The sequence below is a fragment of the Rhinoraja longicauda genome, chromosome 2, assembly GCF_053455715.1.
Source record: "Rhinoraja longicauda isolate Sanriku21f chromosome 2, sRhiLon1.1, whole genome shotgun sequence".
Classification (NCBI taxonomy): Eukaryota; Metazoa; Chordata; class Chondrichthyes; order Rajiformes; family Arhynchobatidae; genus Rhinoraja; species Rhinoraja longicauda.
The window spans coordinates 109,346,551-109,374,417 of NC_135954.1; the positions used below are offsets into that span (position 1 = coordinate 109,346,551).

General features: G+C 47.7%; 1 protein-coding gene across 1 annotated transcript in view; it reads right to left on the bottom strand.

Moving 5' to 3' along the window:
- Positions 1 to 4,636: 4,636 nt before the first annotated feature.
- Positions 4,637 to 27,867, bottom strand: part of jcada (junctional cadherin 5 associated a) — a 40,169-nt gene continuing 16,938 nt past the window's right edge. Inside the window, exon 3 of the mRNA XM_078429587.1 lies at positions 4,637 to 6,848. Within this exon, the coding sequence (XP_078285713.1) occupies positions 6,814 to 6,848 (35 nt within the window). The 3' untranslated portion in view covers positions 4,637 to 6,813. The remainder of the gene's footprint in view (positions 6,849 to 27,867) is intronic.

Sequence of the window (27,867 nt, forward strand, 5' to 3'; positions counted from 1 at the left end):
CAGGTCACGGGGAGAACGTACAAACTCCGTACAGACAGCACCCGTAATCAGGGTCGAACCCGAATCTCCGGTGCTGCCCTTAGTTAGTAATTCAATTGTCAGTATTTTCATTGGGATTTTCGTTAAGTCGAAGATGTTTCTATCTCCATTCCCAATTACAGTAAAAAAGAACTGTCGTACAATTACAAATTTTATCGCTTTATAATCGGAGCGTGCCTGAACAGCATTTTGTGCTACCTATAATGTAGAATTGATTTAGCCACAGAAATCTCCGTGCAGCAGCGCAGGGTGAAATTTGAGATGATAAATTCAAAGCATCCACACGTTATTATTATGCACAAAATTTAAACTGCATTAGATTAAGTGCAATGCTTCCCAAAATGGATTAGCACCTAAAGGTTAAAATGCAACTCGTGGTTCCACTGGCCTTTGATCAACTGGTCACCAATTCATTAGTTTTCTATTAAAAAATAATTCTGAGCAAATGATACTAATCTCCGGTGTTCCCCGCACAAAGTGACTTCACTGAAATTGAATGCGGGACCTGAGGTAATTAATCAAAATATCAGGGTTCTTTATTAATTTTTATTTTCCACGCCTGCCTTACTGTTGGTGGATAAAATCTGACGTCTATTGTCCGTCACTTCACCTGCTTCCATATACAAACTATATACATAGATACGCATTAAATTATACAATTTATCTCCATATATTAAGTCAGCAGAAAGCCTACTTGCCTTGCTGTCCAATTTAATTAACATTTGAATGACTGTGACCTATGTGCTCATAAGGTCATAAGTGATAGGAGCAGAATTAGGCCATTCGGCCCATCAAGTCTACTCCCCGCCATTTTCAATCATGGTTGATCTATCTCTCCCTCCTGACCCCATTCACCTGCCTTCTCCCCATAACCCCTGACACCCGTACTAATCAAGAATCTATCTATCTCTGCCTTAAAAATATCCACTGACTTGGCCTCCACAGCCTTCTGTGGCAAAGAATTCCACAGCTTCACCACCCTCTGACTAAAGAAATTCCTTCTCATTTCCTTCCTAAAGGAACGTCCTTTAATTCAGAGGCTGTGACCTCTAGTCCTAGACTCTCCCAGTAGTGGAAACTTCCTCTCCACATCCACTCTATCCAAGCCTATCAGAATGAAAGCTGGCTTCAAACTGGAGTGGCATTCAAAGTTTAAGCAGAAACTGTAACATTTTTGTTCATAAGTGTTATTCCTTTAAATGTTATAAAAATAACAAAAAAATATTGTCTGTGGGAAGCAAGCATTTACATCAGAATTAGTAGCATTCTCTAACCGGTACGAGTTACAATCGTTTCACTGACCAAATCCGCTCAGTCCGCCTATAACTACCTAATCAACCCGGTTGCTAAACACTTTAACTCCCCCTCCCATTCCCAGTCTGCCTTTCTGTCCTGGGCCTCTTCCATTGTCAGAGTGAGGCCCAGCGCAAATTGGAGGAACAGCACCTCATATTTCACTTGGGCAGCTTACATCCCAGATGCATGAACATTGACTTCTCTAACTTCAAGTAACCCTTGCTTTCCCTCTCTCTCATCCTTCCCCTTCCCAGTTCTCCGACCACTCTGACTGTCCCCCTGATTACATTTTATCTCTATTTGCTTTGTTGTCACCTTCTCCCTAGCTACCAATGATCTATTCTATAGACAATAGGTGCAGGAGTAGGCCATTCGGCCCTTCGAGCCAGCACCGCCATTCAATGTGATCATGGCTGATCATTCTCAATCAGTACCCCGTTCCTGCCTTCTCCCCAGACCCCCTGACTCCGCTATCCTTAAGAGCTCTATCTAGCTCACTCTTGAATGCATTCAGAGAATTTACGCTAGGCCTCACTCTGACAGTGGAGGAGGCCCAGGAAAGAAAGGTCAGTGTGGGAATGGGAAGGGGAGTTAAAGTGTTTAGCAACTAGGAGATCAGCAAGGTTTAGGATCCTTGAGTTTCCACTGATGTCCATGTGCTCTGGTACGAACTGTACTTTGAAGCTGGGAAAATGGGTGAGAGCTCTGATTAGCTACAACTACAGATATTAATTTGCTTGTTATGTTATTTTGTTAAAATTATTTTTATTACTCACAGGATTGGCATTGGAGGCACAGCATAGAAACAGGCCCATCGACCCAATTGCCCTCTGCCGAACAAGATGTCACACCTTCTCACATTTAGCCTATATTCCTCCAAACCTTTCATATCCATGTCCCTGCCCAAATGTCTTTTAAATGTTGCCAACTACCTCCTCTGGCACCTCATTCCATATACCCTTCACCCTCTGTGTGAAAAAGTTGTCCCACGGGTTCCTATTAAATCTTTTCCTTCGCACCATAAACCGATGTCCTCTAGCCAGCCAAACCTCTTTAGAAACATAGAAAATAGGTGCAGGAGTAGGCCATTCGGCCCTTCGAGCCTGCACCGCCGTTCAATATGATCATGGCTGATCATCCAGCTCAGTATCCTGTACCTGCCTTCTCTCCATACCCCCTAATCCCTCTAACTCCCTCTTAAATATAGCCAATGAACTGGCCTCAACTACCTTCTGTGGCAGAGAATTCCACAGATTCACCACTCTGTGTGAAAAAAAACGTTCTCATCTCGGTCCTAAAACTGAGGACACGCAAAACACCTGGCACTTATCCGCACCCTCTCTTCGCTATTCAACTCTATTCACCCTTATCCTTAAACTGTGACCCCTTGTTCTGGACTTCCCCAACATCGGGAACAATCTTCCTGCATCCAGCCTGTCCAACCCCTTAAGAATTTTGTAAGTTTCTATAAGATCCCCCCTCAATCTTCTAAATTCCAGCGAGTACAAGCCGAGTCTATCCAGTCTTTCTTCATATGAAAGTCCTGCCATCCCAGGAATCAGCTCACCCCCTCAGTTCCTGGCAACATCCTCATCAATCTTCTCTGCACTCTTTCCAACTTAGCAACATTCTTCCTATAGGGGAGAGATCCAAAACTGAACACAATACTCGAAAATGCAGCCTCACCAATGTCGTGTGCAACTGTAATACAGCATCCCAACTTCTATCGAAGGTGTCACAAAATGCTGGGGTAACTCAGCGGGTCAGGCAGCATCTCAGGAGAGAGGGAATGGGTGACGTTTCGGGTCGAGACCCTTCTTCAGACTGAAGAAGGGTCTCGACCCGAAACGTCACCCATTCCCTCTCTCCTAGATGCTGCCTGACCCGCTGAGTTACCCCAGCATTTTGTGATACCTTCGATTTGTAGCAGCATCTGCAGCTATTTTCCTATCCCAGCTTCTATACTCAATATCCTGGCTGATGAAGGCCAGTGTACCAGACCCCTTCTTGACCACCCTATCTACTTGTGACACCATGTTCAGGAACTATGCACCTGCATTGGTAGATTCCTCGGCTCTACACCATTCCCCAGGGCCCTGCCATTCACTATGCACGTCCTGCCCTGGTGTGACTTCCCCAAAACACCTGGCACTTACCCGCACCCTCTCTTCGCTATTCAACTCTATTCACCACTCCTCGGCCCACTTGCCCAGCTGATCAAGATCCTGCTGTAACCTTTGATAACCATCTCCCCAATCTGCAATACCACAAACTAGTGTCATCTGCAAAGACAAAGGTTCACCCGCACCTCCTCCAACCTCATCTATTGCATCCGTTGCTCTAGATGTCAACTTATTTACATCGGCGAAACCAAGCGCAGGCTCGGCGATCGCTTCGCTCAACACCTGCGCTCGGTCCACTTTGACCAAACTGATCTCCCGGTGGCTGAGCACTTCAACTCCCCCTCCCACTCCCAGTCTGATCTTTCTGTCATGGGCCTCCTCCAGTGCCATAGTGAGGCCCACCGGAAATTGGAGGAACAGCACCTCATATTTCGCCCGGGCAGTTTGCAGCCCAGTGGTATGAACATCGACTTCTCCAACTTTAGATATTTCCTCTGTCCCTCCCTTCCCCTCCTCCTTCCCAGATCTCCCTCTATCTTCCTGTCTCCACCTATATCCTTCCTTTGTCCCGCCCCCCTGACATCAGTCTGAAGAAGGGTCTCGACCCGAAACGTCACCCATTCCTTCTCTCCCGAGATGCTGCCTGACCTGCTGAGTTACTCCAGCATTTTGTGAATAAATCGCCTATTCCTTTTTTCCAGAGATGCCGTCTGACACGCTGAGTTACTCTAGCTTTCTTCGGTTTAAATCAGCGTCTGCAGTCCCTTCCTTCAAAACCTACTAACCCTGTCCTGCACATTAGTGTGTAGGGTTGTAATTTGTACCCCACCAGTGGGACCATTGAACCCAGGACATCTGCTGAGAGGGTGGCATGCCTTGGAAGAGTCCAGAAATCAGGGGCCACACTTTAAGAATAAAGGGTAGGCCATTTGGAACAGAGATGAGGAAAAACCTTTTCAACTCAGAGTTGTATACCTGTGGAATTCTCTGCCTCAGAAGGCAGTGGAGGCCAATTCTCTGAATGCATTCAAGAGAGAGCTAGATAGAGCTCTTAATGATAGCGGAGTCAGGGGGTATGGGGAGAAGGCAGGAACGGGGTACTGATTGAGAATGATCAGCAATGATCACATTGAATGGCGGTGCTGGCTCGAAGGGCCGATTGGCCTCCTCCTGCACCTATTGTCTATTGTCTATTGTCTATAATTAATGCATGACGTGACAGTTTTCCATAGGATGATGGGACAAATTGTTGATGTGAGATGGGAAATTGATTGATCTTTAATGCCCGATGGAAATAAATTCAATCTGCAATAGTTCACCATGCTTTATCCAATTGCTTCTTTAAACCTGGCATTAATGAAGTTTATTTTAGTTTAGTTTAGTTTAGTCTAGTTTTGAGATGCAGCGCGGAAACAGGCCCTTCGGCCCACCGAGTCCGCGCCGACCAGCGATCCCCGCACACTAACACTATCCTACACACACACACACTGGAGACGAATTGCACATATACCAAGCCAATTAACCTACAAACCTGTAGGTCTTTCGAGTGGGGGAGGAAACCGAAGATCTCGGAGAAAACCCACGCAGGTCACGGGGGGGGAGAACGCACAAACTCCGTACAGACAGCACCCGTAGTCGGGATGGGACTCGGGTCTCTGGCGCTGCAAGCGCTGTCAGGCAGCAACTCTACCGCTGCGCCACCGTGACCGCCCAGTAAGTATTCCCGTTATTCCGGATGGATCCCAGGCACATCAGGGAGTAGAATTAAAATTTGTGCCCACGACCACAAAATCCAGGAATTTCTGCAAACCTGTCTTGAATGGGAAGACAATTAGTGCACAAGGTGACAGTTTTCCAAAGGAGGTTAGGACAGCAGACCAAAATTTGATGAAGGTTTTCTGAATTTTAGAATTTCATTCACACTTTTGGTTTGTATCTATACACCTGCGCACTCCCTGCTGAGTTACTCCAGCATTTTGTGTCTGTCTTTATATTAGCAATATTGCACTCGAAGTATATACTGGATTCGCCATATCTGTCCGTGCACAGTTCACGAGATATGCACCTGAAGTACAAGGAGTGCTCATCCTGTAAAGCTTTGCAAACAAAATTAACATGTAGAACTGTGCACTAACAGATATAGCAAATGCAACACTGTGTTTTGAATGCAATTCAAAATATCATTTGAAGGTCGACACAAAATGCTGGAGTAACTCAGCGGGACAGGCAGCATCTCCGGAGAGAAGGAATGGGTGACGTTTCGGGTCGAGAACCCTTCCTCAGATTGAGGTTCAGGGAAGATTAGAGATATGGAAGGGTGAGGTGGGAAAAGGACAGATCAAAGCAGCCGACGGTCAAGGATGGTTCATTGTTGGCTGAGGAAGGGGAAGGTGACAACGAGGCACGCCAACATTAGTCAGGAAAACAATTAAACTAGCCGGAGAACTAGGGTGGGGAGGGACAAAGAGAGAGGGAAAGCAAGGGTTACTTGTAGTTTGAGAAATCAGTATTAATACCACTGGGTTGTAAGCTACCCAAGCGAAATATGAGGTGCTGTTCCTTGCAATCTGCGCTGGGCCTCACTCTGACAATGGAGGAGGCCCAGGACAGAAAGGTCAGTGTGGGAATGGGAGGGGGAGTTAAAGTGTTTGGCAACCGGGAGATCGCGTAGGCCCCGGCGGACTGAGCGGGGGGCGTTCAGCGAAACGATCGCCGAGCCTGCGCTTGGTCTCGCCGACATGCAGTGGCCCATGCCTGGAAACAGCGGAGACAGTAGATGAGGTCGGAGGAGGAGCTAATACAAAAAGTCCAGACAGTGAACCCTCAAAGCAGAAGAACTTGGATTTTTTTAAAACAAAGTTCTGCTCATTGGGTGAGCGCGATTAACTCAAAGGGGAAGAGTTGTCCATCGTATCAGACGTCCAGTGTTAGCGCCAAGTTCTCCCCAGGTCAGGCAACATGCATTTGGGAGCCTTCTGTCTGCCTCAGCCACAGCTTCAGTCGGTCGTCTGTCATTGCACTGACGTGGTCTTTCATTACTCCCTGCACCACTTGCTCTGTGAACTCGGAGAAGGCAGATGAGGCGTCGAGTTGGAGTGGATTTGTATTGTGTGTTCAGGCGCTCCAGGGTGGGGCCCTCAGCCACACAAGGCCGCGATATTCGTTGAAGGAATGATCGACGGTCGTTTCTCCACCCGATTAATTTCTTCCTGGCAGTGCTCGAGCATCTATCTTATCAGTGCATTTATTAATACTAACAATGGTGCGGGCGGGGAAGGCATCCGAGACGTTTGCATTTGATGCAAGGAAGCCTCGTGAACTGGATCACAGTGTTTCCTGACATCGCTCCCCCTCTTCACACGGTCTCCACTTTGCTGGGGTCGTAAGCATCTGGAAAACAGGAAGGAGGTAGACGTGAGAAAACTGCGCAGACATCTGTTCCACACTTGACTCTTGCAGCTACAGGCTGCAGTTGTACAGGGCCCAAGTGAGACCGCACCTGGAGTACAGTGTGCAGTTTTGGCCTCCAAATTTGAGGAAGGACATTCTTGCTATTGAGGGCGTGCAGCGTAGGTTAACAAGGTTAATTCACGGAATGGCGGGACTGTCATATGTTGAAAGACTGGAGCGACTAGGCTTGTATACACTGGAATTTAGAAGGATGAGAGGAGATCTTATCGAAACGTATAAGATTATTAAGGGGTTGGACACGTTAGAGGCAGGAAACATGTTCCCAATGTTGGGGGAGTCCAGAACAGGGGGCCACAGTTTAAGAATAAGGGGTAGGCCATTTAGAACTGAGATGAGGAAAAACTTTTTCAGTCAGAGAGTTGTAAATCTATGGAATTCTCTGCCTCAGAAGGCAGTGGAGGCCAATTCTCTGAATGCATTCAAGAGAGAGCTAGATAGAGCTCTTAAGGATAGCGGAGTCAGGGGGTATGGGGAGAAGGCAGGAACGGGGTACTGATTGAGAACGATCAGCCGTGATCACATTGAATGGTGGTGCTGGCTCGAAGGGCCGAATGGCCTCCTCCTGCACCTATTGTCGATTGTCTATTGTTAAACGCCTCGGCAAGTGCAGCCTCGCATCAGACACTGGTCTGGAATGGCCACCGGGGTTAAAGCGTCTGTTGAAAGCAGCGCAGACTGACTGAATGCGTGAAACATGGCACAAGGTGGCACCATGGCTCCAGGAGTGGTGCTGGCGCTTCACGGCCCATGATCCAAGTGCGGTTCTGCCCTCCAGTAAGGCCTTTGACAAGGTTTCTCCCCGTGGCCACGTGCTATGGCGAGGTGGCACAGGTGATTTAAACTTTCTCTTGCTGCCCCACAGAGTCGTAGAGTTGTACAGCACAACGGACGACCATTCGTCCATCACGTCTACACAGCCCAGACCATCGCACAAACCGGCCCCCCTTCCATTGACTCCACTTGTACCTCACTCACGCTGCCTCGGCAAGGCCAGCAGCACAATCAAGGACGAGTCGCACCCCGGCCACTCCCTCTTCTCCCCTCCCCCATCGGGGAATAGAAGTGTGAAAACGCACACCTCCAGATTCAGGGACAGTTTCTTCCCGGCTGTTATCAGGTAACTGAACCATCCCACCACAACCAGAGAGCAGTGCTGAACTACCATCTACCTCATTGAAGACCCTCAGCCTATCTTTGATCGGACTTTGCTGGCTTTACCTTGCACTAAACATTATTCCCTTATCATTGTCAATAGCTCGATTGTAATCATGTATTGTCTTTCCGCTGGCTAGTTAGCACGCGACAAGAGCTTTTCACTGTACCTCAGTACACGTGACAATAAACTAAACTGAACTGGCCTTCTTTGTCCTTCCACACCAATCCCATTGGCCAGCAATAAAGCAATATCCTTTTCTGCATTCCCGACTTAAGTGTCTGTCCAAATGCCTCCTAAACATAGCATATGTATGATTAAAGATTCTTGAGAATATACGATTCTTGATTAATTTATTGTCAGAGGTTAAGGGGAGAAGGCAGAAGAATGGGGATAGGAGGGAGCGGTACATCAGCCAGAAATGAATGGCAGAGTAGACTAGATGGGCTGAATGGCCTAATTCTACTCCTATACTTTGTGACCTTATGACCTCAATAGACAATAGACAATAGGTGCAGGAGGAGGCCATTCGGCCCTTCGAGCCAGCACCGCCATTCAATGTGATCATGGCTGATCATTCACAATCAGTACCCCGTTCCTGCCTTCTCCCCATACCCCCTGACTCCGCTATCCTTAAGAGCTCTATCTAGCTCTCTCTTGAATGCATTCATGGAATTGACCTCCACTGCCTTCTGAGGCAGAGAATCAATGTTATTCACTTCACCTGCCAGTGGTCATAATGTTTTGATATATCCCTCATGATATATCCCTTTTCACCACCTCCTCAACTGCGCAAGATGTTGACAATTTGTTCAGTCTGAAGAAGGGTCTCGACCCGAAACGTCACCCATTCCTTGTCTCCTGAGATGCTGCCTGGCCCGCTGAGTTACTCCAGCATTTAGTGAATAAATACCTTCGATATTGACACTTTTCTACGTATCAATCAGAAAAACATCACCCCGCCACTACCCTCTGCCTTCTATCACAAGCTAATATTGTATTCAATCGGCCAGCTCACCTTGGAACCCATGTGTCTGAACATTTTTGTACCCATCCATCTTACAGCACCTCATCAAGCAACTTATTAAAGTCCAAATCCACTGCCCCATCTTCTTCAATCTCCTTCGTTAACTCCTTGCATCCACTGACGTGGCCTCCACAGCCTTCTGTGGCAAAGAATTCCAGATTCACCACCCTCTGACTAAAGAAATTCCTCCTCGTCTCCTTCCTAAAGGAAAGTCCTTTCATTCTGAGGCTGTGACCTCTAGTCCTTCACTCTCCCACCAGTGGAGACATCCTCTCCACATCCCACTCTATCCAGGCCGCTCACTATTCTGTAAGTTTCAATGAGGCCCCACCCAAGTCGTACCAACTTCAAAGTCGTCTTGTTGAGTCTCATTGTCTGTAACTCGTTTTCACCTAGCACACAGCTAACAATGGCCTGTTTCCTTCATCGTCGTTACTTTTTTTGCATAATCTTTCATTCATTCGTTCTACATCTCTCTACATCACCGTCTATATCTCTACTTTCCCTCTCCCCTGACTCTCTGTCTGGTCTCGACCCGAAACGTCAACCATTGCTTTTTGCCAGAGATGCTGCCTGATCCGCTGAGTTACTCTGAATCTTTGTGTCTATCGTCGATACAAACCTATTGGAATGGTCTTGACAGCTTCTTGTACATCTAAGATAGTGCCACATGAAGGCCTGGTGAACAATCAAACACTTGATGGTTGGGTCTTTGTGTCCATGTCAATGCCAAACCAATGGAAACCCTGCTGTACATTGCCTCCATACACCGATCAGCCAAAACATTATGACCACTGGCAGGTGAGGTGAATGACCTTGATTATCTTGTTGCAATGGCACCTGTCAAGGGGTGGGATATATTAAGCAGCAAGTGAACAGTCAGTTCTTGAAGTTGACGTGTTGGATGCAGGAGAAATGGGCAGGAGTAAAGACCTGAGCGACTTTGACAAGGGCCAAATTGTTCTGGCCAGACGACTGGGTCAGAGCATCTCTGAAATGGCAAGGCTTGTGGGGTGCTCCCGGTCAGCAGTGGTGAGTACCTACCGACAGTGGTCCGAGGAGGGACAAGCGACAGACAGGGTGTTGGGCGCCCAAGGCTCATCGATGCGCGAGGGCAACGAAGGCTATCCCGTCTGGTCCAAACCGACAGAAGGTCTACTGTGGCAAGTCACAGTATATTTTAATGGTGGTCACGGGAGGAATGTGTCACAATACACAGTGCATCGCACCCTGCTGCGTATGGGGCTGCACACGGAGGACCAACAGCGTATTAGGCAGGTGGTCATAATGTTTTGGCTCGTCAGGTCATGATGTTTTGCCTGCTCGGTGCATGTATCCAATTGCTGTCATACGGTCATGAGGAATAGGAGCAGAATTAGGCCATTCGGCCCATCAAGTCTTCTCCGTCATTCAATCATGTCTGATCCGTCTCTCCCTGCTAACCCCATTCTCCTGCCTTCTCCCCATAACCTCTGACGCCCGAACTAACCATGCTGTGTAAGGGAGCCCTTCCATAATCTTCTTCAGTCACTCTGTTGGATCACGACCCCCCCACCCCTCCCAATGTTTTACATCCTTCGGTGTCAGTCTGCCATGGAGTTAATTCAATTTTTGCAGGATAAACCCGTGCCCTTGCCTGTCTATGTCCACTGACCATTTATAATTCGCCTGCTTCAAACTGGGTATTTTTGTGTGCCTTGAGTACTGACAGAGAAATCTGAACCACAAAAGTCATCATCAAAATCAATTTTTAAATGGCATCTTAACAGTGTATTCCAGTTTTTATGCTCTCCATGTTATTCAGAGGTATACTGAGAGAGTCAAGTCAAGTCAATTTTATTTGTATAGCACATTTAAAAACAACCCACATTGACGTATAAGATTATTAAGGGGTTGGACACGTTAGAGGCAGAAAACATGTTCCCAATGTTGGGGGAGTCCAGAACAAGGGGCCACAGTTTAAGAATAAGGGGTAGGCCATTTAGAACTGAGATGAGGAAAAACTTTTTCAGTCAGAGAGTTGTGAATCTGTGGAATCAGCACCACCATTCAATGTGATCATGGCTGATCATTCTCAATCAGTACCCCGTTCCTGCCTTCTCCCCATACCCCCTGACTCCGCTATCCTTAAGAGCTCTATCTAGCTCTCTCTTGAATGCATTCAGAGAATTGGCCTCCACTGCCTTCTGAGGCAGAGAATTCCACAGATTTACAACTCTCTGACTGAAAAAGTTTTTCCTCATCTCCGTTCTAAATGCCCAACCCTTATTCTTAAACTGTGGCCCCTGGTTCTGGACTCCCCCAACATTGGGAACATGTTTCCTGCCTCTAACGTGTCCAATCCCTTAATAATCTTATGTTTCAATAAGATCCCCTCTCACCCTTCTAAATTCCAGTGTATACAAGGCGCAATCCGAATATTGTGAGCAATTCGATAAGATCTCCTCTCATCCTTCTAAATTCCAGTGTATACAAGCCTAGTCGCTCCAGTCTTTCAACATATGACAGTCCCGCCATCCCGGGAATTAACCTAGTAAACCTACGTTGCACGCCCTCATTGGCTTTGGTATGAATGTACATTTGTCCCTGGTGTGTGTAGGATAGTGTTAATGTGCGGGGAACACTGGTCATAAGGTCAGAAGCGATCGGAGCAGAATTTGGCCATTCAGCCCTTCAAGCCCACTCGGCCATTCAATGATGGCTGATCTATCTTTCCCTCCTAACTCGATGGTAGGCGCAGACTCGGTGGGCCGAAGGGCCGGTTTCAATAGACAATAGACAATAGGTGCAGGAGGAGGCCATTCGGCCCTTCGAGCCAGCACCGCCATTCAATGTGATCATGGCTGATCATTCTCAATCAGTACCCCGTTCCTGCCTTCTCCCCATACCCCCTGACTCCGCTATCCTTAAGAGCTCTATCTAGCTCTCTCTTGAATGTATTCAGAGAATTGGCCTCCACTGCCTTCTGAGGCAGTGAATTCCACAGATTCACAACTCTCTGACTGAAAAAGCTTTTCCTCATCTCCGTTCTAAATGGCTTCCTCCATTGCCAGACCAGAATTTCACAAACTGGTGAAACAGCACCTCTTATTCCACGTTTCTGCGCTGTATCTCTAAAAAAAACCTAAACTAAACCTCCTGCTTTTTTTCCTTTGTGGTTAAAGTGCAAGATGCATTCACAATCAGCCTCTGGTTGACGATGGTCCATTACAGGACTAAGCACTGGGTGCCAGGCTAAAGTTGGAAGCATCAGAAGTCAGTTTCCGCACATGGCCGGACTCGTAATGTACCGTTGACAACTTGCTACCGAGCCTCTTCTTGCTTCCCGTTCGTTGGTCTTGCTACTCCTCACACCACTGCCACGGTCTATCTTCAATCGCTAGCGAAGTGTTGGCAACACACTGTGCAGGATTGAATAGGAACCAGCTGCTGGATTCAAACAGCATCAAAAACTCCCCGAGGTCAGTAACAATATTCCTGGGTGTTTGTGATAGACTCAGGTTTGCCTTTCACTGGCTGCTTCTCATTGTCACCATCCTGCACACCGAAATCAATTACCTCAGGCACAAAAGATAGTGTCAGAGGTTATGGGGAGAAGGCAGGAGAATGAGGTTAGGAGAGAGAGAGATAGATCAGGCATGATTGAATGGCAGAGCAGACTTAATGGGCCGAATGGCCTAATTCTGCTCCTATCACTTATGATTTATGATCTCATGAAAATAGAAACATAGAAACATAGAAAATAGGTGCAGGAGTAGGCCATTCGGCCCTTCGAGCCTGCAGCGCCATTCAATATGATCATGGCTGATCATCCAACTCAGTATCTCGTACCTGCCTTCTCTCCATACCCCCTGACCCCTTTAGCCACAAGGGCCACATCTAACTCCCTCTTAAATATAGCCAATGAACTGGCCTCTACTACCTTCTGTGGCAGAGAACTCCACAGATTCACCACTCTCTGTGTGAACAAAAACTTTCTCATTTCGGTCCTAAAAGACTTCCCCCTTAACCTTAAACTGTGACCCCTTGTTCTGGACTTCCCCAACATCGGGAACAATCTTCCTGCATCTAGCCTGTCCAACCCTTTAAGAATTTTGTACGTTTCTATAAGATCCCCCCTCAATCTTCTAAATTCCAGTGAGTACAAGCCGAGTCTATCCAGTCTTTCTTCATATGAAAGTCCTGCCATCCCAGGAATCAATCTGGTGAACCTTCTCTGTACTCCCTCTATGGCAAGAACGTCTTTCCTCAGATTAGGAGACCAAAACTGCACGCAATACTCCAGGTGTGGTCTCACCAATGCCCTGTACAACTGCATTAGAACCTCCCTGCTCCTATACTCAAATCCCCTCGCTATGAATGCCAACGTACCATTCGCTTTCTTCACTGCCTGCTGCACCTGCATGCTTACTTTCAAATGGCAGAAGGAATGGGTGACGCATCGTGTCGAGACCGTTCTTCAGACTGAGAGTTGGTTCAGTTGGGTTGATTGTCACCCGTACTGAGGTACAGTGAAAAGTGTTTGTTGCGCGCTATCCAGTCAGTAGAAAGACTATCGATCCATTTACAGTGTTTAGATGCATAAGGGAATAATGTTAAATGCAAGGTAAAGCCAGCAAAGTCCGATCAAGGATAGTCCGAGGGTCACCAATGAGGTAGATGGTAGTTCAGCACTGCTCTCTGGTTGTGGTCTGATGGTTCAGTTGCCTGATAACAGCTGGGAAGAAACTGTCCCTGAATCTGGAGGTGTGCGTTTTCACACTTCTGTACCTTTTGCCCGATGGGAGAGGGGAGAAGAGGGAGTGGCCGGGGTGCGACTCGTCCTTGATTGTGCTGCTGGCCTTGGAAACTGGAGATATGGAAGGGGTACAAAGAGAATGTATGGTGTGAAAAGGACAGATCAAAGCGGACGTTGGTCAAGGAAAGGTAGAATGGTTCATTGTTGGGTGAGGGGTAGGTGCCAACGAGGCGTGCAATCAGTAAAATTAATCAGGAGGACAGTGAAACTAGTCGGAGAACTAGGGTGGGGGAGGGAATGGAGAGAGAGAGAGGGAAAGCAAGGGTTACTTGAAGTTAGCAAAAACAATATTACTACCGCTGGGTTGTAAGCTGTCGGGCGGCACGGTGGCGCAGCGGTAGAGTTGCTGCTTTACAGCGAATGCAGCGCCCGGAGACTCAGGTTCGATCCTGACTACGGGTGCTGCACTGTAAGGAGTTTGTACGTTCTCCCCGTGACCTGCGTGGGTTTTCTCCGAGATCTTCGGTTTCCTCCCACACTCCAAAGACGTACAGGTATGTAGGTTAATTGACTGGGCAAATGTAAAAATTGTCCCTAGTGTGTGTAGGATAGTGTTAATAGTGTTAGTGTGCGGGGATCGCTGGGCGGCGCGGACTTGGTGGGCCGAAAAGGCCTGTTTCCGCGCTGTATATATGAAATGAAATGAAAAATGAAAAGCTGCCCAAGCGAAATATGAGGTCTCGACCCGAAACGTCACCCATTCCTTCTCTCCTGAGACGCTGCCTGACCTGCTGAGTTACTCCAGCATTTTGTGAATAAATACCTTCGAAATACGAGGTGCTCTGTTTATCTCTGTTTGGATAAATCCATGTTTTCTTCTTGTGAGATAGACAAAAAAAGCTGGAGTAACTCAGCAGATCAGGCAGCGTCTCTGGAGAAGGGTCTCGACCCGAAACGTCACCCATTCCTTCTATCCTGAGATGCTGCCTGACTTGCTGAGTTACTCCAGCATTTTGTGAAATCAGTCTGAAGAAGGGTCTCGACCCGAAACATCACCCATTCCTTCTCTCCTGAGATGCTGCCTGACCTGCTGAGTTACTCCAGCATTTTGTGAATAAATACCTTCTTCAGACTGAGAGTCAGGGGAAAGGGAAACGAGAGATACAGACGGTGGTGTAGAGAGATGCGTAACAGATCTCTCTGACTGGAGATGACTCTAAATGAATAAGAAGGACATGCCAAAAAGTAACAATGATGAAGGCAATGGTCCATTGTTGGCCGTGGGCTAGGTGAAAATGGGTGGCAGACAATGAGACTCATCAGGACGAAAGTGCAATTAGTACAACGACCGGGGCGGGAGAGGGGCGGAGAGAGGGGGGATGCAAGGGTTATTTAACATAGAAACATAGAAAATAGGTGCAGGAGGAGGCCATTTGGCCCTTCAAGCCATTTATTGTAATCATGGCTGATCATTCACAATCAGTAACCCGTGCCTGCCTTCTCCCCACATCCCTTTATTCCACTAGCCTCTTGATCTCTATCTAACTCTCTCTTAAATCCATCCAGTAAATTAGCCTCCACTGCCCTCTGTGGCAGAGAATTCCACAAATTCACAACTCTCTGGGTGAAAAAGTTCCTTCTCACCTCAGTTTAAAAATGGCCTCCCCTTTATTCTAAGACTGTGGCCCCTGGTTCTGGACTCCCCCAACATTGGGAACATTTTCCCTCCATCTAGCTTGTCCAGTCCTTTTATAATTTTATACGTCCCTATAAGATCTCCCTCTCATCCTTCTAAACTCCAGTGAATACAAGCCCAGTCTTTCCAATCTTCCCTCATGTGGCAGTCCCGCAGTTAGACAAATGGTTTCTTTAGATTTTAGATTTAGAGATACAGCTCGGAAACAGGCCCTTCGGCCCACCGAGTCCGCGCCGCCCAGCGATCCCCGCACATTAACACTATCCTACACACACTAGGGACAATTTTTTACATTTGCCCAGTCAATTAACCTACAAACCTGTACGTCTTTGGAGCGTGGGAGGAAACCGAAGATCTCGGAGAAAACCCGCGCAGGTCACGGGGAGAACGTACAAACTCCGTACAGACGGCGCCCGTAGTCAGGATCGAACCTGAGTCTCCGGCGCTGCATTCGCTGTAAGGCAGCAACTCTGCCGCTGCGCCACCGTGACCGCCCATGGAAGCCTGATATTATGCCAATATCAATCTGGTGACGAGTTCTTGGGTATTTGGAGGTTCCGTTCCAGTCGCGACATCGTTTGTGATTGCACACACACACAGAGCCCCCATCGCCACAACTTATCCGCAGTCACTGGGAATCATTGCGTCATTCCCAACAGCACCGGAAACCTGGGCTCAATTCCTGACCTTGGGCGCTGTTTTTGTGGAGTTTGCACCTTCTGGCTGTGACCCACGTGGGCTTCCTCCGGGTACTCTGGTTTCCTCCCACATCCTAAAGACGCGCGTGTTTGTCGGTTAGTTACCTTTGCATATTACCCCGAGTGTGTCAGAGTCTGGTCGGATGGCGGTGGGGGGGTAGGGAGAGGGGATGTTGATGAAGCAGCACCTTGATTCACTGAGTTACTGCAGCTTTCCTTATCGAAACAACCCAACCGACGTGGATTGCTGGAAGCTTGGAATCCTCCGTTGTAAAAGCAGATTGATGCGAGCCAGTTGCTCATCACAACTCTGAGGTATGAACATTGACTTCTCCAACTTTAGATAGCTCCTCTGTCCCTCTCTTCCCCTCCCCCTTCCCAGTTCTCCCTCTATCTTCCTGTCTCCACCTATATCCTTCCTTTTGTCCCGCCCCCCCTGACATCAGTCTGAAGAAGGGTCTCGACCCGAAACGTCACCCATTCCTTCTCTCCTGAGATGCTGCCTGGCCTGCTGAGTTACTCCAGCGTTTTGCGAAATAAACAACACTGAGGCTGATAGATTGTTCTCAGCAAAAGGCGTTGAATCGACTGTGTGGTGGCGCAGCGGTAGAGCTACTGCCTTACAGCGCCAGAGTCCCGGGTTCGATCCCGACTACGGGTGCTTGTCTGTACGGAGTTTGTACGTTCTCCCCGTGACCTGCGTGGGTTTTCTCCGAGCTCTCCGGGTTCCCTCCCACACTCCAAAGACGCGCAGGTTTGTAAGTTAATTGGCTTGGTATAAATGTAAATATTGTCCCTCGTGTGCGTAGAGTAGTGTTAATGTGCGGGGATCGCTGGGTGGTGCAGACTTGGTGAGCTGAGGGGGCTGTTTCTGCTGTGTCTCTCTCAACTAGAATAAAGTACGACTGGAGGCCTGTGGTTTCTGGAGTGTGTCAAGGATTACTGGCTGGGCCCATTGCTGTTTCTAGTTAATAGCAACGATATGGATAAGAATACACAAGGCATTATTAGTAAGTTGGCAGATCACACTAAAGAAGATGTTATCGCATTGAAGATGGTTATCAAAAATTCCAGGAGGATCCTGATTAGCTGGGCAAGCGGGGCTGAGAAATGGCTAATGAGGTTTAATGCAGACAAACGCAAGGTGTTGGATTTTGGGAAGTCATTGTTGGCTGTCAGTGACAGGTGGATTGGGTGGTCAAGAAGTATTTTGGCAGGTGAGCCTTCATCAATAGACAATAGACAATAGACAATAGGTGCAGGAGGAGGCCATTCGGCCCTTCGAGCCAGTACCGCCATTCAATGTGATCATGGCTGATCATTCTCAATCAGTACCCCGTTCCTGCCTTCTCCCCATACCCCCTGACTCCACTATCCTTAAGAGCTCTATCTAGCTCTCTCTTGAATGCATTCAGAGAATTGGCCTCCACTGCCTTCTGAGGCAGAGAATTCCACCAGTAACGGTGTTGAATATAGAAGTTTTGAGATGTTATGTCTACGGCGGCACGGTGGCGCAGCGGTAGAGTTGCTGCCTTACAGCAGCACCGGAGACTCAGGTTTGATCCTGACTACGGGCGCCGTCTGTACGGAGTTTGTACGTTCTCCCCGTGACCTGCGCGGGTTTTTCTCCGAGATCTTCGGTTTCCTCCCACACTCCAAAGACGTACAGGTATGTAGGTTAATTGGCTGGGCAAATGTAGAAAATTGTCCCTAGTGGGTGTAGGATAGTGTTAATGTGTGGGGATCGCTGGGCGGCACGGACCCGGTGGGCCGAAGGGCCTGTTTCCGTGCTGTATCTCTAAATCTAAATCTAAAAAATGTCACAGTTGCAAGTTGTGCACGGCAAGATTAGCAGGTTTTTACAGATGATACAAAAGTGGGTGGTATTGCAGATCGTGAAGACGGTTGAAGGATCTTGATGGATTGGCCAGGTGGGCTGAGGAATGGTTGATGGAATTTAATACAGAGAAACGTGGGGTGTTGCATTTTGGGAAGTCTAACGTGGGCAGAACCTACACAGTGAATGGTAGGGCCCTGGGAAGTGTTGTAGAGCAGAGGGATCTAGGATTGCAGGTACATAGTTCCTTGAACGTGGCATTACAGGTCGACAGGGTTGTCAAAAAGGCTTTCAGCACATTGGCCTTCATCAATCAGAGCATTGAGTACAAAAGTTAGGAGGACATCTTACAAAATTCTTAAGGGGTTGGACAGGCTAGATGCAGGAAGATTGTTCCCGATGTTGGGGAAGTCCAGAACAAGGGGTCACAGTTTAAGGATAAGGGGGAAGTCTTTTAGGACCGAGATATCATATCATCATATCATATATATACAGCCGGAAACAGGCCTTTTCGGCCCTCCAAGTCCGTGCCGCCCAGCGATCCCCGTACATTAACACTATCCTACACCCACTAGGGACAATTTTTTTTACATTTACTCAGCCAATTAACCTACATACCTGTACGTCTTCGGAGTGTGGGAGGAAACCGAAGATCTCGGAGAAAACCCACGCTGGTCACGGGGAGAACGTACAAACTCCTTACAGTGCAGCACCCGGTCAGGATCGAACCTGAGTCTCCGGCGCTGCATTCGCTGTAAAGCAGCAACTCTACCGCTGCGAGATGAGAAAGTTTTTTTTCACACAGAGAGTGGTGAATCTGTGGAATTCTCTGCCACGGAAGGTAGTTGAGGCCAGTTCATTGGCTATATTTAAGAGGGAGTTAGATGTGGCCCTTGTGGCTAAAGGGATCAGGGGGTATGGGGAGAAGGCAGGTACGGGATACTGAGTTGGATGATCAGCCATGATCATATTGAATGGCGGTGCAAGCTCGAAGGGCCGAATGGCCTACTCCTGCACCTATTTTCTATGTTTCTATGTTTCTATCTTGCAGTTGTATAAGATGTTGATGAGGCCTCATGTAGAGTATTGTGTTCAGTCCTAGGCACCAAGTTGGAGGAAAGATGTTGTCAAGTTGTTGATCTTGTAGAGATGTATAAAATCATGAGAGGAATAGATCGGGTAGACGCACAGAGTCTCTTGCCCAGAGTAGGGGAATGGAGAACCAGAGAGCATAGGTTTAAAGTGAAGGGGGAAAGATTTAATAGGAATCTGAGGGGTAACCCTTTCACACTGTGTATTGACTATTTAAGATACCGACAGAAAGTTAACACATATTTGCCCCGCACCTTTGCTCTCACCCTTTGCTCATGCGCGTAGTTTAGGGGTATTAACTAAAAGAAGGATGTCTAGCTGGGAGGTCATGTTGCAGTTGTATAAGACGTTGGTGAGGCCACATTTAGAGTACTGTGTTCAGTTCTGGGCACCATGTTATAGAAAAGATGTTGTCAAGCTGGAGAGGGTACAGAGAAGATTTATGAGGATGTTGCCAGGACTAGAGGGTGTGAGCTACAGGGGGAGGTTGAGTAGGCTGGGACTCGATTCCTTGGAGCGCAGGAGGATGAGGGGTGAACCTGCTGAGCAGCTGCCTGACCTGCTGAGTTACTCCAGCATTTTGTGAATAAATACCTCAGCTTTGTAGGTTAATTGGCTTGGTAGAATAGTAAATTGTCCTGAGTGTGTGTAGGATAGTGTTAGCGTGCGGGGATCGCTGGTCGGTGCGGACTCGGTGGGCCAATAGACAATAGACAATAGGTGCAGGAGGAGGCCATTCGGCCCTTCAAGCCAGCACCACCATTCAATGTGATCATGGCTGATCATTCACAATCAGTACCCCGTTCCTGCCTTCTCCCCATACCCCCTGACTCCATTACCTTTAAGAGCTCTATCCAGCTCTCTCTTGTATGCATCAAAGGAATTGGCCTCCACTGCCTTCTGAGGCAAAGAATTCCACAGATTTACAACTCTCTGACTGAATGCTAACTTTAAGCGACTGATGAACAAGGACACCCAGATTTCTTTGTACTTCCCCTTTTCCTAACTTGACACCATTCAGATAATACTCTGCCTTCCTATTCTTACCACCAAAGTGGATAACCTCACACTTATCCACATTAAAATGCATCTGCCATGCATCCGCCCACTCACACAACCTGTCCAAGTCACCCTGCAACCTCATAGCATCTTCCTCACAGTTCACACTGCCACCCAGCTTTGTGCCATCCACAAATTTGCTAATGTTACTTTTAATCCTTTCATCAAAGGGCCTGTTTCCGCGCTGTATCGCTAAACTAAACTAAACTAAAAGGATAGCATCTCCACCTTTCCACCACTTCTTCACCACTACTTCACCACATTATAATGATCATCCGACTTGTATTTATGAAACAAGTGCCTATGTTACTGGACATAAATGATGGGCCGGTTCTCAAACCTAGGACAATAGACAATAGACAATAGGTGCAGGAGGAGGCCATTCAGCCCTTCGAGCCAGCACCGCCATTCAATGTGATCATGGCTGATCATTCTCAATCAGTACCCCGTTCCTGCCTTCTCCCCATACCCCCTGACTCCGCTATCTTTAAGAGCTCTATCTAGCTCTCTCTTGAATGCATTCAGAGAATTGGCCTCCACTGCCTTTTGAGGCAGTGAATTCCACAGATTCACAACTCTCTGACTGAAATTTTTTTCCCTCATCTCCGGTCTAACTGGCCTACCCCTTATTCTTAAACTGTGGCCCCTGGTTCTGGACTCCCCCAACATTGGGAACATGTTTCCTGCCTCTAACGTGTCCAACCCCTTAATAATCTTATACGTTTCGATAAGATCCCCTCTCATCCTTCTAAATTCCAGTGTATACAAGCCCAGTCGCTCCAGTCTTCCGAGTCAGTGTAGCTCCAAAGAAAGGGAAAGCAGGTTATAAAATTCTCTATTTCAAGTCTGCATTCCCCGCCCAGTTTTAAGGTCATAAGATCACAAGGGATAGGGGTAGAAATAGGCCATTCGGCCCATCAAGTCGACTCCCCGCCATTCAATCATGGCCGATCTATCTCTCCCTCCTAACCCCGTTCTCCTGCCTTCTCCCCCATAACCTCTGACGCCTGTACCACTCACGAATCTATTTGGCTCTGCCTAAAAAATATCACTGAGTTGGCGCCCACAGCCTTCTGAGTAATTTAGAGTCATTGTTGTGTGTGTTTCTGCCATTGTCTCCCACCCAGCAGAATTTTGAGATGTCCACTTATTCAGATGGTCTGAAGAAGGGTCTCGAAAGGAAACGTCATCCATTCATTCCCTCCAGAGATGCTGCCTCTGTTACTCCTGCATTTTGTGCCTACCTATTTGAAAGCATTGTTTAATTTAATTGTGTTTTTTTATTTTTGGTGGGTACGCTAAAAAAGTCTTAGTGGAGCTCCAATCTTGTTGTTGTTTCTAAACTGTGAGTGGCAAGTTGTTTTGCTTAATACACATCAGATAGAAGCATAGAAAATAGGTGCAGGAGTAGGCCATTTGGCCCTTCGAGCCAGCACTGCCATTCAATATGATCATGGCTGATCATCTAAAATCGGTACCCCCGTTCCTGCGTTCTCCCCGTACCCCTTGATTCCCTTCGCCCTATGAGCTAAATTTAACTCTCTCTTGAAAACATCCAGTGAATCGGCCTCCACTGCCTTCTGTGGCAGAAAATTCCACAGATTCACAAATCTTTGGGTGAAAAAGTTTTCCCTCATCTCAGTGGCCTACCCCTTATTCTTAAACTCTGACCCCTGGTTCTGGACTCCCCCCAACATCAGAAACATTTCTCCTGCATCTAGCCTGTCCAATCCTTTAAGAATTGTATATGTTTCGATAAGATCCCCTCTCATCCTTCTAAATTCTAGTGAATACAAGCCCAGTCGACCCATTCTTTCATCGTATGTCAGTCCCGCCATCCTGGGAATTAACCTGGTGAACCTACGCTGCACTCCCTCAATAGCAAGAATGTCCATCCTCAAATTTGGGAACCATTGAAACAAAAAACTTGTGTTTTTTTTTGGTGGGTACGCTTAAAAAGTCTTAGTGGAGCTGCAATCTTGTTATTGTTTCTAACTGTGAGTGGGTGGTTGTTTTGCTTAATACACAACAGATGCTGCTGAAAACATCCCACCCTTGAACCTAGCATGGGTCAATGCCTCTGGGACAGGGCGTGGAACTGAGTTCAAAGTGCCACGAAGAGAAGCTACATCATTTGTAGGATGGGTTCGTTTGTGTTTGTGCCCAGACCAATGCTGCCTGTGGCAATCGTGCTGGGACTGGCTTCACTCCATCACCAACTGCCCTCTGCTGGATACATATGCAATGACGCCGTGTTTCTCCGAAGTTCAATTTGGTTTCAGACACAAAATGCTGGAGTAACTCAACGAGAGGCTGCAACGTGACTTGGATAGGTTAGGTGACTGGGCAAATGCATGGCAGATGCAGTATAATGTGGATAAATGTGAGGTTATCCACTTTGGTGGCAAGAACAGGAAAGCAGATTATTACCTGAATGGTGGCCGATTAGGAGAAGGGGTGATGCAACGAGACCTGGGTGTCGTGGTGCACCAGTCATTGAAAGTAGGCATGCAGGTGCAGCAGGCAGTGAAGAAAGCGAATGGTATGTTGGCATTCATAGCGAGGGGATTTGAGTATAGGAGCAGGGAGGTTCTGCTGCAGTTGTACAGGGCATTGGTGAGACCACACCTGGAGTATTGCGTACAGTTTTGGTCTCCTAATCTGAGGAAAGACATTCTTGCCATAGAGGGAATACAGAGAAGGTTCACCAGATTGATTCCTGGGATGGCAGGACTTTCATATGAAGAAAGACTGGATAGACTCGGCTTGTACTCGCTGGAATTTAGAAGATTGAGGGGGGATCTTATAGAAACTTACAAAATTCTTAAGGGGTTGGACAGGCTAGATGCAGGAAGATTGTTCCCGATGTTGGGGAAGTCCAGAACAAGGGGTCACAGTTTAAGGATAAGGGGGAAGTCTTTTAGGACCGAGATGAGAACGTTTTTTTTCACACAGAGAGTGGTGAACCTGTGGAATTCTCTGCCACAGAAGGTAGTTGAGGCCAGTCCATTGGCTATATTTAAGAGGGAGTTAGATGTGGCCCTTGTGGCTAAAGGGATCAGGGGGTATGGAGAGAAGGCAGGTACGGGATACTGAGCTGGATGATCAGCCATGATCATATTGAATGGCGGTGCGTACAGGCTCGAAGGGCCGAATGGCCTACTCCTGCACCTATTGTCTACGTTTCTATGTTTCTATGAGACAGGCAGCATCTCTGGAGGGAAAGAATGGGTGATTCTGCGGTCGAGGGGGCTTTGAGACCTTCCTGGTAGGGCATGGAGCTGTAGAGTGACTGAGCATCAATAGTAAAGACGAAGGAGTGGGGGCCTGGAAAACGGAAGTCATTGAAGAGACGAAGGGGCGTGTGAGGTATCTTGGACATGGGTAGTGTAAGAAAATAACTGCAGATGCTGGTACAAATCGAAGATATTTATTCACAAAATGCTGGAGTAACTCAGCGGGTCAGGCAGCATCTCGGGAGAGAAGGAATGGGCGACGTTTCGGGTCGAGACCCTTCTTCAGACTGATGTCAGGGGGGGGCGGGACAAAGGTAGGATGTATTTGGAGACAGGAAGTTAGAGGGAGATCTGGGAAGGGGGATGGGAAGAGAGGGACAGAGGGACATGGGTAGGGAGGGATTGGACCAGGGAGGGATTGGAAGTAGTCGAGGTGTGTGGAAATGATTTCAGTAGGACAGAAGCTGGTAGAAACAATGGGTGCGTGCCAGAGCAGTTGTGTCAGGGCCGTCTTAACGCATGGGCCTGATGGGCACTTGCCCGGGGCCCCACGAGCATAGGGGCCCCATGCTGATCTGTGTATGTTAAGTGACTTGCAATAAATAAATACTACTTTAAAAATGTAGGTTCAATAAGTGCTTTTTTCGCAACATTTTCGGTCCCTAAGTGCTTCTCACAGCGATCTGTAAGTGCTTTTCGCAACAATGTAGCACCCTAAGTCCATCGCTAAGTGCTTTTCGGTAAGTGCTTTTCGCCGGCACGACGGGGGGGGGGGGGCTGGTAGGGAAAGGGGGGTGGGGGAGAGTAACGGTAGGGGCCCCAGTACACTGCTTTGCCCGGGGGCCCATAATGCTGTAAAAACGGCCCTGAGTTGTGTGAATGGATTTTGGGGAGAAGACAAAACCAGGTGGAGCGGGGGGCGGGAGAACGACGAGGTTGGAGGCCGTGGAGGGCAGGACGGGGAAGCGAGGGATGTTGAAATTAATTCAGTGGGGCAGGGGGCAAGCAGAAACAACTGTGAGGCGTGTCTGAAGTGTGGAACAGCCCACGAGATGCAGTCAGGAAACTGCTGCTCTGCAGATTGTATGTTCAAGCCTCTCTGAAGTTCAGCGGGCTATCAGGATGGCTACCTGACGACATTCCTGACTTGGTGACAACAATGACAAATGTTCTCCGGAAATCTGATGGGTTACGGGTGAAACTATGTCGATATCTAAAAGGTTAGGCACGACAAGCTGGAGTAACTCAGCGGGACAGGCAGCGTCTCTGGAGAGAAGGCATAGAAACATAGAAACATAGATACATAGATACATAGGTGCAGGAGTAGGCCATTCGGCCCTTCAAGCCTGCACCGCCATTCAATATGAACATGGCTGATCATCCAACTCAGTATCCTGTACCTGCCTTCTCTCTATACCCCCTGATCCCTTTAGCCACAAGGGCCACATCTAACTCCCTCTTAAATATAGCCAATGAACTGGCCTCAACTACCTTCTGTGGCAGAGAATTCCACAGATTCACCACTCTCTGTGTGAAAAAAAACTTTCTCATCTCGGTCCTAAAAGACTTCCCCCTTATCCTTAAACTGTGACCCCTTGTTCTGGACTTCCCCAACATCGGGAACAGTCTTCCTGCATTTAGCCTGTCCAACCCCTTAAGAATTTTGTAAGTTTCTATAAGATCCCCCCCCTCAATCTTCTAAATTCCAGCGAGTACAAGCCTAGTCTATCCAGTCTTTCTTCATATGAAACTCCTGCCATCCCAGGGATCAATCTGGTGAACCTTCTCTGTACTCCCTCTATGGCAAGATGGGTGACCGTTCAGCTTGAATTATCATATCATATCATATATATACAGCCGGAAACAGGCCTTTTCGGCCCACCAAGTCGGTGCCGCCCAGCGATCCCCGTACATTAACACTATCCTACACCCACTAGGGACAATATTTACATTTACCCAGCCAATTAACCTACATACCTGTACGTCTTTGGAGTGTGGGAGGAAACCGAAGATCTCGGAGAAAACCCACGCAGGTCACGGGGAGAACGTACAAACTCCTTACAGTGCAGCATCCGTAGTCAGGATCGAACCTGAGTCTCCGGCGCTGCATTCGCTGTAAAGCAGCAACTCTACCGCTGCGCTACCGTGCCGAATTGCTTGGGACCCTTCTTCAGTCAGAAGAAGACCCTTCTGGCCAAAGAAGGGTCTCGACCCGAAACGTCACCCAATCCTTCTCTCCACGGATGCTGCCTGTCCCGCTGAGTTGCTCCAGCATCTTTGTGACTATCTTCGGTGTAAACCAGCACCTGCAGTTCCTTACTGAACATTTTAAAAAGTTAACTGATATGAACATCTTAGTGTGGGAAGGAACTGCAGATGCTGGTTTAGATCAAAGATAGGCACAAAACGCTGGGGTAACAGCGGGACAGGAGAGAGGGCATCTCTGGGGCTCAGTCTGAAGAAGGGCCTCGACCCGAAACATCGCCTGTTCCTTCTCTCCTGAGGTGCTGCCTGTCCCGCTGAGTTACCCCAGCGTTTTGTGTCCATCTTTAGTCCAAACTAGCATCTGCAGTTCCTTCCTAAGTTACTCCAGCTTTTTGTGGACATCTAAGCCGATCATTTTAGAACAGACAGTTAAGAATCTCACAGAGTTTGTGAATTGAAGTCCAGAACAAGGGGTCACAGTTTAAGGATAAGGGGGAAGTCTTTTAGGACCGAGATGAGAACGTTTTTTTTCACACAGAGAGTGGTGAATCTGTGGAATTCTCTGCCTCAGAGGGCAGTGGAGGCCAATTCTCTGAATGCATTCAAGAGAGAGCTAGATAGAGCTCTTAAGGATAGCGGAGTCAGGGGGTATGGGGAGAAGGCAGGAACGGGGTACTGATTGAGAATTATCAGCCATGATCACATTGAATGGCGGTGCTGGCTCGAAGGGCCGAATGGCCTCCTCCTGCACCTATTGTCTATTGTCTATTGTCTATTGTAAAACACTTGCAGGAGATCCAATGTTCAGTGCAGTGCAATGAAGTGTACATAGCTTCATGAATATCACGATATTGCAAATGAAAACAATCTGTTTTGATGAGATTGTTTACAGTGCACAACTTGTAAAATAAAATGTGTGCCAAAGTAAATAGGGTCATGAGGATTCTCCATGTTGGGTTGTTTAGCAGAGAGACAGACAGCCCACACTGACCTTTCTGTCCTGGGCCTCCTCCATTGTCAGAGTGAGGCCAAATGCAAATGGTAGGAACTGCATCTCGTATTTCGCTTGGACAGCTTATGATTTCTCTAACTTCAAATAACCGCGGCATTCCCTCGCTCTCTATCCCTCCCCCACCCAAGTCGCACCAGCTTCTCGTTCTCACCCAACACACAGCTCGCAATGGCCTGTTTCCTTTATCACCGTTACATTTTTCCGTATCTTTCATTCATTTGTTCTATATCTCTCTACATCCCCCATCTATATCTCTCGTTTCCCTCCCCCCCACCCCCCCGACTCTCAGTCTGAAGAAGGGCCTCGACCCAAAACGTCACCCATTCCTTCTCTCCAGAGATGCTGCCTGTCTCGCTGAGTTACTCCAGCACTCTGTGTCTATCTATCTTCAGTGTAAACCAGCGCCTGCAGTTCCTTCCTACATATTTAAGAGGTTCACTGGAATGAACGTCTTAGTGTTGGAAGGAACTGCAGGCGCTGGTTTAAACCGAAGATAGCCACAAAGTGCTGGAGTAACTCAGCGGGTCAGGCAGCATCTCTGGAGAGAAGGAATGGGTGACGTTTCGGGTCGAGGCCCTGGTTTAATCCTCTCCTGCTCTCTTGCATTGGATGCTCTGACAGACAAGAGTCAAAGGAACATCATGGACACTCAAAATATCTGTTGCTCAGTCTGAAGAAGGGTCTCGACCCGAAATGTCACCCCTTCCTCCCCTCCAGTGATGCTGCCTGACCCGCTGAGTTCCTCCAGCATTTTGTGTCTATCTTTAGATAAAGGCTTGCCTGTTGAATCTCTGGGTAAATACTGTAGCAGTTCGGTATTATCAGGAATGCTTGGGTACATAGAACAAGGCTATGAATAGGGCCATGAAGTGGCAACATTGCTGCCAGAATTAGAAACCGGTGTAGCCTCAACTAGAATTATAATTTCTAATTATTTCTAATAATTAGAAAATAATTTCTAATTATTACTTAATTTGAAATTCCGCAAAATAATCCCGCAATAGGTGTTCAGCAACCACTTTGACATAAACCAACCTTCCACATGTTCTCAAGAAATATTTGCAATCCCCTAGATCGGGGATCTCCAAACTCTGGCCCGCGGGCCACATCCGGCCCGCCACTAGATTTTATTCAGCCCCGCGGGGCAAGCTCTTAGACAGCGGGGACTGCCGGCGAAGGTTCACC